Here is a 14,677-nt window from a genome sequence, read left to right on the forward strand (position 1 = left end):
TGCCTATGTCATCTTAATTCAGCCTTGTGAGTGTATCAACAATTCATTGCTGCAGAATATGAAGTTACTTACCTGTAACTACTAGTGTGTAGCATGCGTGTCTGTAGATCCACATGCTCTGCATACTCATGCCATCTAGTATTGGACGCCTGCTACTTGTTTTTCTTTAAAGAACGAGGTCTTTTGAGTCATAAGATACAGAAGCCAGTCCTTTTGACACTGGCGGGTGCAGACCAGTTTGGAGGCAAGCACTGCTTCCGAATTTGGGGGAGAGCAACATCCGGTCCCCGAGGTTCAACAACCCCTTAAACTTTGGACTTGAGTATGATCATTACCCACAGCCACACTGCAACCCAATGGGCAGGCAGAGCATCTCCCCAGTGGGGATTGGGCATCGAGCCCTGAGATTCAATAACCACCTGCCAGTCAACCACTGCCTGCAGGCCATGGACGGTGCAGAGAAAAGCCTTTTGGAGCCTGCATCATTCCCTTCTATGGCAACAAAGGCCTCACATAAGCTGCTGCCTTCCTATGAGCCAGCGGGCTCATCAAGCCCGGCATCGAGGGTGACCATGAAACCGCTCCCTGCACCGAAACCCACCTCTACATCGTCACCGAAACCCACAGCGGCATCAAAGTCAAAATTGGCACCAGAAGCCTCATGTTAAAGACACCTTGAATGTTATGTTATGGTAAAAGAGTTTGTATCGCACACTTACACCACATGGTTTCATGGCGCTTGTAGAGGGAGTGAACTACCACTCATAGGATCAATCATTCTTAGGCCTGGGAGAACAGCCATGTTTTCAATTGTCTCCTAAGATGCGAGTAGCATGAGGATGATCTAATGTTGAAAGAGTATGTTCCAAAAAGAAGATGTTAATACCGCAAAGCGGGATCCACCAGTTCTTTTCCGCTTGAAGGAGGGAATGGCTAACAGGGACAGGTTGGAGGACCGAAGGGCTCGGGCAGGGAAATACCTCTGGATAAGATTGGAGATAAATTCCGTGCATGTGCCATGGAGTGATTTAAATATTAGGCATTCGACCCTGAATGCGCAGCGTTGGGCTACTGGAAGCCAGTGCAGTTTCCTCATGAGGGGGTGACATGATGCCGTCTTGGCTGGTGATAGATAAGTCTTGCTGCCTGATTTTGCACTGGTTGCGGTCTTCTCATCAGGTACCCAGGAAGGCCAAAGTATGTGTTGTTGGCTGCTTCTGTTGTCAGGATTCTACTGATTTTCCTAATTTTACAAAGTTGTAAAAAGCAGGTGGAAACTACTGTTCCAATCTGGGTTTTCATCGATAGGTCCCTATCAATAGTGACGCCAAGGCTCTTGGCTGAGGGGGAGGACACTGCTCTGCAGGCCAAAAATTCAAAGTCCAAGGGTTTCGTATGCCACCGGTTAGCATCAGCTCTGTTTTGTCAGGATTTAGATTTAGGTGGTTGTTACTTATCCAATTGCGTATGTATAACATAGTGGTCTGAAAGTTCAGAATAGAGACGAGTTGAAGATGCGCACCTTACCTTCCCCCAAGAACTGAATAAGGGGAAGGAGATACAAATTAAACAGGTGAGGTGACAAAGAGGAGCCTTGCGGGACCCCGCACATTAGTTTAACTCTTTGGGCCATGTATTGGGAAAGACCGACAGACTCCGAAAAAGGGCGTCAGCCATCGAAGGGCGGCTCCCTGAACCCCTGCATCCTCGACACGGTCCACCAGGATTTTGTGGTCGACCGTGTCCAAGGCCGCCGAGAGGTCAAGAAGCACCAATGCCTGGGTGGTACCTTTATCCACCACCTTCTTTGTCTCATCCAGTACACTCAAAATTACCATATCCGCAGAGTGATGGGACCGAAAGCCTGCTTGGCGGAGATTTAAGAAGTGAGACCACATGGGCTTCTAGTACTTTTGCCAGGTAAGGGAGTAGTGAGATGGGATGGTAGTTTGAGGGGACTGAAAGATCTGTGCCAGTTTTCTTAATTAAAGGACCTATCTCAGCTTCCTGGGGAACAGGCCCTGGTTAAGCGAGTCATTTGGAAGGGATAAGGCCAGCTCTGGGCACGCTAGACATATTAATCTTAGAATATATGGGGGCAACTCGACCGGTGAGCCTTATTTCACTTTAGTTATCAAATCCAGGAGGGATTCCTTGCTAATAGCAGGACACTGGTGTAATGAGTGAGGGTTACTGGGAGCCACATCCTGTTCATCAGAGGGAGGGTTAGCCGGGATACTTGCTTTGATGGAGCTGATTTTATCAGTGAAAAAAGTATTCAGGGAATCACACAGTGTCTGAGTAGTGGCTAATTTAGCAGTGATTCTGTCAGGGTTGGACAGCTCTTTTACTATCACAAATAGGTCTTTAGATTTATTTGTAGAGTCTAGAATCTTGTTCGAGAAGTAAGCTGCCTTGGTTGAAGATTAGAGTTTTCATATTGCTTAAGTTGGGTTTGAAAAATCCTTTTTTTTCAGAGATGTCATTCCATCTCCAAGTGTGTTCTGCCTGGCCCAGTGCCAGAGTTTGGGTTTTCAAGCCATCAGAGAACCACCTCTGTGCATCATGACTCCTCACCATATTACCTTCCCTTGGGGGCAAAGGTGTTACTGGCATCTGTCGGCCGGGATCTAATGTTTTCTTCACATACATTAATAGAGGTCTGATGTATAGGTGCGGTGGATTGGAACAAGTTGCAAAGGGCGCTTATATTGATATGATTCCAAGACCGATTCATCAGACTTGTTTTAACAGAGCTTTTATTTCCTACCAAGTTGTTGAGGGAGAAGTTCAAGAAAACATTATCGGACCACGTGGAGGGGGATATTGTCAGATTGGGAACTGTAAGACTGATGTCCGAATTTGGTCAAGAATATGACCTTTTATATGAGTGGGCTCAGTCACATGTTGTGTGAAGGTTAGCCCATTGAGGAGTTTGGTCATTTCTGTTGAGTATGGGCCACCCGATTCGTTATTGGCCCAATAGTTAAAGTCCCCGATTAACAGTATTTTGGCATGATGGATTGCCAAATGGGACATTTGTTCCGCCAGAGAGGCATGTTGTGGGGAGATCTGTACAGCAATACACAAATCAACGGAGTGGAAGGGGAATCCCACCGAGGTCCCCTGACCACTACCCTCAATGCCGCAGCAAGAATGGTCACAGGAACTAAGAAATTCAAACACATTTCTTCGGCACTCAAGGAACTGAAGTGGCTCCCTATTGATCAACGAGCCAGCTTCCATACAGCCTGTCTCACGCACAAAGCCCTGCACACAGGTAAACCAGAATACCTGGCTGCCATATTCAAAAGGGCCGGTGAGTCCAGGAACCTCAGAAGCTCCAACACGCTTCTACTCATCCCATTGAAATCACGGAAACACAAAACCACAAATAAATCCTTCGCGGGAAATGAACCTAAGATCAGGAACTCCATCCACTCCACATCAGAAAGACCACCTCCTTCCCAAAATTCAAGATCCCACTCAAAGCCTTCTTCCTTGAGCGCTCTCGATCGTAACGAGAAATTCACAAGTTACTTTGGGAATTGCAACTAACTCCTCTTCTTGATACCCCTCAGCCTGAAAATCTGTATTGTAACTTTGTTCTTTTGCTCTTAAGTTGGTAAATTTCAGATTGTTTGTCTTTGCCAAAAACTGCGCATAACTGTACATGTTGTGAAGCGCTCTGATACCCTCGAGTCCAGCTAGCGCTATACAAAACTTCTAAATAAGAAAATAAATAAGTTTGAGGGCTAGACAGTTCACCAAATCGATGTCTATTGCTGTTAGGGTAGTGAACTTCAATTCATGGTGAATTATGGGTGCCGCCCCTCCCCCAGATTTCCCCAGAGGCCGATTGGCCTGAATAATGTAATGGTTGCTGGGGAGAGCAGCAAAAATGTCAGAGGTGGACTCATGGGTGGAGTTTTCTCCTTTGAGGAGAAAATTGCCTTGGATCCCAGACCTTCTTCAGAGTATCAAAAAATGACTGGGGAACTAGCCGCCTCCCTGCTCAAATACTCCTCCCTTATCACCACCTACCTCACTGCCAGCATCATATGTGCCTCCGCCACATCAGAGGAGTCATCACACTCTTCCTATGGGAAGGGCAGCCCATTGTATTCATTGGAACCATATGATGCCCCCTACGATCTTCCTCACCTCATGATACTACCTCATACCACAAGGTTATACATGGGGGGGGCGGTACTTTTCGTAAGGTAGATATGCACGTCGTCCAGGAAGACAACTACTTCCTTGTTGGAAGACCCAACACTCCCACCAATTCCTCCCAGTGCTGAAAGGGATGCTTAAGACCACGCCCAAGACTTTCAAAGCCAGTCATCACATCTAGGGTTATCACACCAAGAGCAAACAAAAAATGCAAACCCTCACCTCACCCGGTGTGCATCCCTAAATCCATGGCCACATTCCCATGGACTCTCTTGTGGTCCACAGGGCGCAGAAACACGGTACAGGGAGCGCTGAACATCCTAACAAGGAGAGTAAAAAGATTGACGCCGAAGAGAAAAGGGTGGCAATACAGTCAGCCACACAGTGGAGGATTGCTGACTCCATTGGCCTGCTCTTCTGACGAGCTGACGAGGTCCTCCAACACCTCCCTGAGCAGTACAGTCAGCGTGGACAAAAGCTGGATACTGAGGGCAAGACCATCTCAAATGCCATCACCCTCTGCACTCTTGTCGCAACCTACACAGCTGCCCAGGGTGGTAATAACAACATGCTGGTCAGGTGTTATGCCTGGCTCTGTCTCGCTGGCCTTAAACCAGAAGGACAGAGCATCTGCTGAACCTGCTGTTCGACGATGAACCTCTTCGGGCCACAAGTATATCTGATGCTTGAAAAACTGAAAAAAGACACGGATATAGCCAAGGAGATCAGTTCCACAGAGAGATCCACTCCACAGGGGGACGGCAGAAAGACAACTTCTCCAGACTGTACCGCCCCCTACCAGAGGCAGCAAAAACAATTCCACCAACAGTCAACACAGGGGTAATCAAGAGGAAGTTACAGAGGTAAGAACACCAGAGGGAGGGACAAAAGAGGCATCTCCTCTAAGCAGTAACTTGAGTCTCTCCTTCAGCCCCTTCAGATCCAACACTTCCTAAGTGCTGTTCCTAATGCAGTCACCAGCAATGGTTACCACAGTCAAGCATGGATCCAAGCATTCTAGAAGATACTGCCTCTTTTTCCTTCGAATCGTCAACTTATGGTCAAAAATGTATGCGCCTTTTTGGGACGCCAGACTTCACATGCGTCCGCTGCAACAATGTCTGGCAGTGCAGTGGGCACATGTGGAGGGTCAGCGGGAGGATCTAGTGTTGATACGGGCGAGGACCCCTCTCTCTTTGCAGTGATGGAACAGCAACACTCTGTTGCAGAGTCAGCTCTTCATAGACCCTGTTCCGCAGGTGATCATCACAGACGCCTCACTTTTGGGTTAGGGAGCTCATCTTCAGCAGCTGATCGGTCACGGCATGTGGTCAGTGCAACAAAGGGCCCTCCACATCCGTTACCTCCAGCTTCTGGTCATCCAGCTAGCTCTCAAGGCTTTCTTTCACCAGGATCATCAGAAAGTAGTTTTGATAAAGACAGATAGCACAACCACCATGCATTATCCCCAAAATCAAGGGGTCACCCTCAATGCAGCTGCAGGCAGCAGCACACATCATTTGGCAATGAAATCTTCACAAATAGATACACCTCCCATCAGAGTACTTCCTTGGAGAGGCCAGCGAGTTTGCAGACCTGCTTAGCAGGATGTAGCTGCAACAAGTCTACGAGTCCTACTCCGGTACTTCTGCCGTTGTGGTTTCCCGAAGTAGATCTCTTTGCCACCACCCAAAATGCCCAAGCTTCACGTCCAGGTTCTTATAACCACGGTCCATGGGCAATGCTCTTTGGATTAATTTGTCAAAGATCTTTGCTTACACTTTTCCTCCTCTCCCACCCCTTCCATATGTGGTTCAGAAGTTTCAGCAAACCTCCCTCACTTTCAACCATTCTAGAGATGTCAGTGACTCCCACGAGAAGCTGCCGTACAGGCGGAGCCTTCTCACGCAGAGCCACAGCACAATCAGGCACCCCAAACCCAGGCAACTCAATCAAGCGATCCGTCACCTGAGGTCCCAGAGTTCGGCCATCTCAACCTCCCTCAAGTGCATGTCTATCCTCAATGAAGCAGGCAGGCCCACTGCTAGAGCCTGCTATGCTACCAAGTGGAAAAGGCTTATCCAATTCTGCAGCCCTAAGCACAGAGACCCTCTTAAACCTGCTCTTCAGGATATTATCTGCTACCTTCTTCACTTACCGAAATCAGGTCTAGCCTATACTTCCACACGCCGTCACTTAGCCACTATTGCAGTCTCTATGCAGAACAGGGAACAGCTCCTCTTAATTCAGAATCCTTGTTAAGACTTTCATGGAAGGACTCAAACGAGTTAGTCCACCCTGGGTAACCCCTGCCCCTGTCTGGAACTTTAACGTCCTTACCACACTCACGGACCCTCCTATTCAAGCTCTACATGTGTGCCCAGTAAAATTCCTTTCGTGGAAGATTGCTTTATTTTTCGCTGTCACATCTATAAGGTGTGTTAGCAAATTACAGGCGCTCATCTCGGAAGAGCCTTTGTTTCAAATGCATAACGACAGACAACCCTAAGGTGACAGCTCCCTTCCATCACAATCAAACCATAGAGCTCTTGGTCTTCCCCCAACCAGAGTCTGTGGCAGAGAGGGCCCGTCGCACCCTTCATGTCCCGCTGGGCTTGTGTATCAAATCTATAGGACCTGGCCCATGTGTTGCTTTCGCCAAACCACACAAAGGATGTGCTCTACCAAAGGCAGATCTCGCCAGATGGATTGCCAAATGTATCCAACCCTGCTTCATTGAAGCTGAAAGGAATGTACCTGCCCCACCCAGGCCTCATTAAACTTGAAAAAAGGACCCACTGTTGCTTTGCTTGGAAACGTATGCATAGCTAGCATTTGTAAGGCAGGTACAAGGTCCACTCCACACCCTTTCATCAAACACTACTGTGTGGATGTCTCCGCATCCTCACAAGCAAGAGTTGGCCAGCCTGTCCTAAGAAGTCCATTTCCGTCTTCTACAACATCCTCCAGCTAACCACCACTTGGAGGAGGACTGCTCCACAGTCTGTGCAGAACAGGAGCATCTTCAGCCACACACGCTACGAACATATGTTTGTAAGCATCTGTTCTTGGCAGTCGTGCTGTAGATTCACATGTGCTCCCAACTGCCAGGAAGCCTTTGGTTGCTGCAGATGTGCCTTCTTTTACGCCGTCTGTTTGTATATGACTTTTTGCATGGTTGCCACACTTTCCTGTCTAACGCGCCAACTTTACGTTTACCTGCTGTGCGGAAAACACTTGAAGAATGGAGGTGTTCCTCATGGGAATTACCAACTAAGCGAGGAGTCACTGTATCTTGTCACTCGAAAGACTTCTTCAAATAAAAACAAGTTGCAAACACCCATGACCAAAACTAGATAGCAGGGGTGTATAGAGCGTGTGAATCTACAGCACTACGTGACACAAACATACGAGTACAAGGCAAGTAACACAATCCTTCTGTAGCATTGGTACCGTCTCTCCTCCATGTTAATGAGGCTGATACACACTTGATAAAATGCTACGAAAATTCTGGCAGTTTGAGCCTCTGAGCAGGGTTTGAACTCTGAGCTCCTGTAGTGTAGCTCCTATTTTCCCAATAGGCTCTGCGCATTGGAATAGTACCTACAGCAGTAAAGGCCTAGGCCAGACGTTAACTAGGTCTACTACTGTCGATACTAGACTTAATTTTTGGGTTTGCCAGCTAAGCTCAGAGTTCGCTAGAAACTTTCTCGAATGTTCAAGGAAGGAATTAACTCCCCTGATTAGACAAGAAGGGATTTAGTTTCTGACAACCATAGAACATGACAACTTTGCTCTCCCCTAATCAAGAGTCAATCTCGAGAGTCGTGTGAGCACAAGGCAATTATTTTACTCAGTCAGTACGTGCATTCTTAGTCTCATCAGATTGTAGAGAAAAGGAAGAGACGGGCGTGTTCAATAAAAGATGTTATTTATTGATCAGTCTCTTTTCTCATACATGAGAAATGGATCGATATTATTGCAATACTTATAGTTAAGTAAAGTGCATACATTAAAAGCAATAGTATAAAATAATACTGTAAAAACATTGATATGGTTTCTGAGCCATATGATGTTTAAAATGATTAAAATATATTTACATACACATATACATTTGACTAAACGTACTCAACTGGTGTTTCTAAATACGCCTACCCCGTGTACCTGACCTAAGTCTAATGCGTGGGCGGGAATAGAAAGTTACAGTTTAAGTTAAGTTTGTTTTTGCCAAGTGAATAACTAAAGAATTCTCTCTGAGGGGTTATTCAGTTCTGTACCTGGAAGTTAGGATGAATGAGGAATGGTATCTCTTTCTCTGCTCTCGATATTCCAGGCTGCCTGCGAGGGCTGCCCGAAAGCGCCGGTGCTGGGTCTCTCGGCTTGAGATAGCAGCGCGTCTCTCAGCGCGTCAGGAAGGCGGGGCTGCTGCCAGCGGGGTCTGCTTCTGCTCTCGGCTTCGGCAAGTATGGCTGCTCCGTCTTGTCACCACGCGTGTGTTTGCATAGGGCAAGGTCGGCAATATTTATACCTTAAAGGTGCCGAGATTGACGTAAGGATGGACATAGATACGTCAATAAAGATGTCATACGACTTGCTCGTTAGCACATTCTTTACTAAAGTTCTCTGTGAAATCAAAACAATGGCCGCACGGATTTTCCAGGTTGTCATAGGTTTGATTTGTTATGAGAACGTCGTATGCCTTATCAGGGGCTGGAGGAATGTCGCTTGTCTAATTAGATCTCAAGCGTTATGACCTAATCAGATAACACGTTCCTGTGCCGTAGTGTGACTGCGTCAGATAACGGTATCTGCATCATGGGGGTTTTCTTGCCTCATGGGCTGACTGTTAGTTAACTTGATAGTTAGTTTAACCAGAATAGGGTCAGGAATAGGGGGATCGATTCAGAACCTATAGAAATACACGACACTCCTTAACCTGATTGGCTAGACTTCAGGTCCCATACAGAGGTGAAAGAGCTAGTTGGAATCTATTAACGTTTTTTCATTTGTTTTCAGTGTCAAATACTGCTAATTTAAAATTGAACTGCCAAGTGTTGCCACCCTGACATCCGTAAATAATTCAAGCATATTAATCTATGAAAGATACCAGTGTTGCAGAACTGTTACAGATAAATATGTTTTTTTTCTTTGCTGTACTGCACAGGTTAGACAGTGCTAGTATTTTTAGTGTTTTCTCTGTTGGTTGCAGAGTGCCGGTTGTGCTTCTTGAATTAACATATCTCCAAAACTGAAAATGTAATATACATTTTACTGTCTCCTGTTCATAGGACTCGCTTCCGGAGAAGTTGGCCATGCATGAGAAGAAAATGGAGGAGTTTAATGCCTTTGTGGAGTCCTTGCAGTAAAGTGGTGGTCTTCGCAATCCTGTATATGTCTCATTTGTTGGGGCATCGAAGCCGCTTGGCCTGTCCTCTTGGCTCTTAAATCCACCCTGTGTAGATCAGTAGCCTGGCCAAGATGGCATTGCTGCTTTGCCAGCCTCTCTACTCCGCTGTTGCCCCCAAGAGAGCCCTCAGTTCATAGAGAGCTCCTAGAGCTTTCTTTGGATTCTCAGCTGTCACCCTACTCACACCCCCTTGTAGGTATTCTAGCACCTGTCAAGTGTAGAAAGGTCTGCATTACAAAGGAGCTTCACTTTTCATAGTTTGGTAAATGGCTCATCAGCAGATGCACTTAACACTGCCCAGAGGTAGGCTCTTCTGATGGTGGTTGACGGACTTAAGGACATCATGCTGAAAGGCACTGTGGACGACCAGCGCAGACTCGGATGGAGGTCTTATGAGTCTTCTGCTGCGAAGAAGCTTTCACGGGTCCACCATCGTGGAGTCTGCTTTCATGACTTGCAAGCCCTATGTAGCGTACAGCAGGCAAAGGCTTGCTGGGTGACATGCCCCCTGTCTTTTTCAAGTGCCATGAGCGAGCCCTGACTGTCCGCTTCTCTTCTGCATCTTTGTGCCAGGTGTTTATTCTACAGGTCTCCTTGTTGTGCCATCCCCTTGTTGGATCCCACATTTGTTCTCTGGCTTCTAACCACAAGCAGGCATGCACACTCATCCTACGCCAGCCATCACACCAGGCTGTACATATGTCTTCTGCGTGCAGAGCCCTGCCTTCCTAGGGCCACGTTTGTCTTCTGTCCTATAGAACTGCTGCTTTATTCCCAATTAAATAAGAATAACCTAAATCCTGACAAATGTATTGGCAGGAAAGAAATGGTGATGTACGTAGTTGCTGCACTGTCGGCTCCATTTTGTGATTTGTGCTGAAATCCGTTGTTTGTGATTTAGTTGTTGATCAGCGCCTGCTCACTGTAAATAAAGCAGGCATTGCAGGAAAACACTAGGAAGAAACAGAGGATGCAATGCTTGTGAGTCTGAAGGTGCTGTGAGTGTGAGGTGCTGCTGAGCGCCCTGGCACTCCTGAAGATGGATGCACATTACCTACATGTGTGTTATGAGCCCACCTTCAAGAAGGTATTGTGGCAAATGTAAAAAATCCGAAATTTTTATCTGAAATGCACTTTTATGTCACAAGTAATAAAGTTTTCTTTTAAACTGTGTGTCGTGCTGTTCCTCTTTATATCAATCGGTACATATAAAGCGCAGCTTATCACCTGTGAGGGTTTCCAGGCGCGGGGTTGCTGGGCTTAATCGAAAAGCCAGGTCTAGAGTCTTTTCCTGAATTCGCCAGCGAGAGTGATGTTCTGAGGTGGAGGGGAAGACGTTCCAGGACTTGGCAGCATGGTGGGAGAAGGACGGGCCTTCTCTGTGGCTTCGGCGATGTGCGGGGTCAGGGCGAGGGAGGCATAGCAAAGGTTCCTAGATGGTTGGTGGAAGGTCAGACAGTGGTTTATGTATGCTGGTCCTTGGTCATGACAGGCTGTGTAAGCATGTGTTAGTAGCTTGAATTGGCATCTTTACTGGATGGGGAGCCAGTGATGGTTCCTCAGGTGCTAGGTAATGTGAGTCCGTTTGGGCAGGTTGAGGACCAGTCTGATCGCTGAGTTCTGTACCATCTGCCGCATATTCATCCGGTGGTGGTTCCTGCATACAGTGCGTTGCTGTAGTCCAGCCGGCTGGCAATAAAGGCTTGTTTGACTGTTTTTCTCTTGCAATGGGGAGCCATTTCAAAATTCTTCTGGGCATGCGGAGAGTGTGGAAGCAGGCAGAGGAAACTGCATTGATCTGATGTTTCATCGTGAGTTTGCTGTCCAAGATAATGCTGAGGTTCTGGGCCTGGTCTTTTGGTGTGGGATTGGGTCTGAGTTGAGCGGGCCATCAGATATCGTTCCAGAGGGAGGCGTGGTTGCTGATGATCAGCACTTCGGTCTTGTGAGTGTTGAGTTTGAAACTGTTGGCCTTCATCCAGTCTTCGACATTCTTCATGCAGTTGTGGAAGTTGGTCTTGGTGGTGGTGGTATCTGCTGAGAGAGAACGGATGAGCTGGGTGTCGGATATGATGTTAAGATCGTGGGTTCCAACGATATTGGCTAGAGATGTTGTTTGTGTTGAAGAGGGTGGGGCTGAGGGATGACCCTTGGGGGCCGCTGCAAATGGTGCTTGTGTGTTCTGAGGTGAAGGGGGGGCAGATTCTCTGTGTTTGTACCATGAGGAAATATGCAATGCATCTGAGCGCCTCTCAATTGATCCCGATCTGGTGCAGTCTCTGGATGAGTGTATGGCGTCAAAGGCTGCAGAGAGGCCAAGGAGGACCAGGGCTCCCAATTCTCCTCCGAGTAGGATGTGGATGTCATCTGTGGCGGCCATCAGGGCGCTCTTGGTGCTATGCTTGGCATGGAAACATGATTGGGAGGAGTCTAGCAGATTTTTTTCCATGTTTTCAGTGAGTTATTGGTTGATGTCCTTCTCCTGGACTTTGACCTGGAAAGAGAGCAGCCAGATTGCTCTTTAGTTCTGGAGTCCGCTCAGGTCGGTGGAGGGTTTCTTGAGAAGGGGTCTGATTTCTGCATGTTTTTATGTGTCGGGAAAGGTGGCTGTGGCGATGGATGTGTTGAGGATGGTGGTGAGTAGGTGGCTGATCTTGTTGCTTCCTAGGTTGAAGAGGCAGTAGGTATAGGGGTGCTCTAGAGTGGATGGCTGTGGTGTGGTGAGCTGTTCCCATGCGGTGAGATGCTGTTTGGGGTCAGCTTAAGTTGGAGTGATGAGGCTGAGCAGGTCGGTGGGTTGGGGTTTGAAATTCCTGTAGATGGTGGATAGCTTGTTGTGGAAGTGGTTTGCTAGAGTGTTGCAGAGTTCATGTGAAGGAGGAGTAGTGTTCTTGTGACTGCTGGGCAAGAGAACTCAGTGACGATGGCGAGGAAATCCTTGGTGTGGTTGGCGCTTGCCTCGATGCAGTCTGCAAAGGTGTTTTTTTCGTGTCTTCGAGTCGTCAGTGGTAATAATTGAGGGCTGAATTAACGGTGGCTCGGTCTGTATCATTTCCGCTGCTGCACCACTTCCTCTCCAGGTGTTTACAGCTACATTTTATCGTACTGAGTTCTGGTGTGTATCAGCTTGTTTGTTTGGTGGATGTGCGGGTTTTGGCTGCTTTAATGGACGCAGCTTTTCGGCTGTGTTGGTGATTCAGGTGTTGAAGTTATAGACTGCTTCTTCTAGGTTGGTTGCGGCGTCGGACTGGGTTGTGTTGAGGGCGCCCAGCCATTGGGACTGAGCCCCTGTGCTCCTTCCCGCAGGATTCTGACGACCTGCCCATACATATGGTTGCTATATTGGAATTGGGGAGCAACTTCATAGAAACACTTGTGTAAAGGGTTGCCACTGAGGTTCATTGTAGCCAAGTTAAGAAACAGGCCTTGATACATTACAAGCAAGAAGGAGCGAAAGTGGGGGGAAGTTTGTCGGACAGGAAGACAGATCTTTGGAGGGTTTACCTATAGATTATTAAAGTAACAAATCCACGGGAAGAGAGAGTTCTCTGTTCTTCTAATGGATGCTTTTATCTTGCCTACAGTCTTCTCATCCAGTCTCAAGCTGGGTCCAGATAGGTTTTTTTTTCCTAGCAAATCTTCCTGCTGTGCACAGGGTGGCTACACGGGAGCGCCATAGCGGGTCAGGCGCCCGCTCCAATGCCCTCTGCTGTGTGCCGAGGCTCTCCAATAAACCGAGATAAACATCCACGGAAAGCAGAGACAATGCTGGACACAAGGAGCGTTTGTTGTCATTGTTTGTGTGTTAAACATTGTATGGGAAAGATCTCAGAAACCCTATCTGTAAGCGTGTCCATGGAGCCTCGTGTGGAGTAAAAACAGCCCTGCAGATGTAAGACTGCCGTCCTACCAAGCCTCACAGCCCTTCAGGTATGTTTTGTGGTTGTGTGTGTAGTGTACAAGGACAAGGGCTCTGCCCTGCAGATGTAAGGCCGCCTGTCCTACCAAGCCACACCTCTGACCCTCGGTCTAGGTCCACTCTCTCCCCGCAGCTCCACTGTGCCATCTCTTTTCTCCATACCCCGACCTCCTCCTTGGGAGGTTCGAGCCTGCTGCCCGCTCCAACTGGGACCAGACTGCCTGCAACCACTGTAACCTTTCTCAGCCGGTTTTTTTCTTAATTTTTTCCTTGTTGTGCCACTGTTATTGTGCCCATCTGTGTCCTGCTCTAATTCCACCACTGTGTTTATTTTCTCGTGCCTGCCTATTCCTTTTGCCTTTTGCCACTTCTGACCCTGCGGCCCCTCCCCCCTGGAATTCCCTCGCTCCTGCCTCCCAGCCTCTCTTCCCTCCCTCCTCCCCTACTTAATGGCGGATGCGCAGCAGACGCATGCAGCGGGCGTCCAAAGGCAAACCCGTCCCAGACCGTGGCCAGCGCCAGGAGCCCTGGACCTCCCACTACCCATCGCTACAACCCCACCACCCTCCTCGCACTCAACACTGGAAGACTTCGAGAATGCCAACAGGCCTCGCCGAACACGTCTCACGGCCAGTTCTCCTGCCTCCACTGCCGCCAGATCCTCACCGCCACCCTGGCCTCCAACACCGCCGGCAACACCCTAAAATGCATCCTCCTCAACGTACGCTCCGTACACAAACACGTCCTGGAAATCTGGAACCTACTCGACTCTCGCCCGACATCGCCTTCTTTACAGAGACCTGGACCAACGCATCCTCTGCCCCCGACATCAGCACCGCCATCCCAGACGGATACAAGATCAAGAGGAAAGACCGCCCCAACCACCCAGGAGGGGGCCTCGCCCACAAGAGCACCATACCGCCCCCAAAGCCACACTCTGAGGAACCCCCGTCTACAGACCCCCCCCGAACACCCTTCGCCACCACCATCAACAACTTCATCGCAACCCACGCCATCGCCTCAACAAACTACCTACTCATTGGACACCTGAACTTTCACCTCGACAACCCCAGCGACCCCAACTCCACTATCCTTCGTGACAACCTCGCCAGCATCTGTCTTCAACAACAAATCAACACACCGACCCACAGAGCAGGACACACCCTCAATCCCAT

General features: G+C 48.3%; 1 protein-coding gene across 6 annotated transcripts in view; it reads left to right on the plus strand.

Moving 5' to 3' along the window:
- The window catches only part of ATG13 (autophagy related 13), a 280,382-nt gene extending 269,626 nt beyond the window's left edge, over positions 1–10,756 (plus strand). For all 6 annotated transcript variants that reach the window (XM_078684414.1, XM_078684413.1, XM_078684417.1 and 3 more), the window contains one exon: positions 9,465–10,756. In XM_078684414.1, coding sequence (XP_078540540.1) covers positions 9,465–9,542 — 78 coding nt within the window. In that variant the 3' untranslated portion in view covers positions 9,543–10,756. The remainder of the gene's footprint in view (positions 1–9,464) is intronic.
- The last annotated feature ends 3,921 nt before the right edge of the window (positions 10,757–14,677 follow it).

Source organism: Lissotriton helveticus, chromosome 3_2, assembly GCF_964261635.1.
Source record: "Lissotriton helveticus chromosome 3_2, aLisHel1.1, whole genome shotgun sequence".
Lineage (NCBI taxonomy): Eukaryota > Metazoa > Chordata > Amphibia > Caudata > Salamandridae > Lissotriton > Lissotriton helveticus.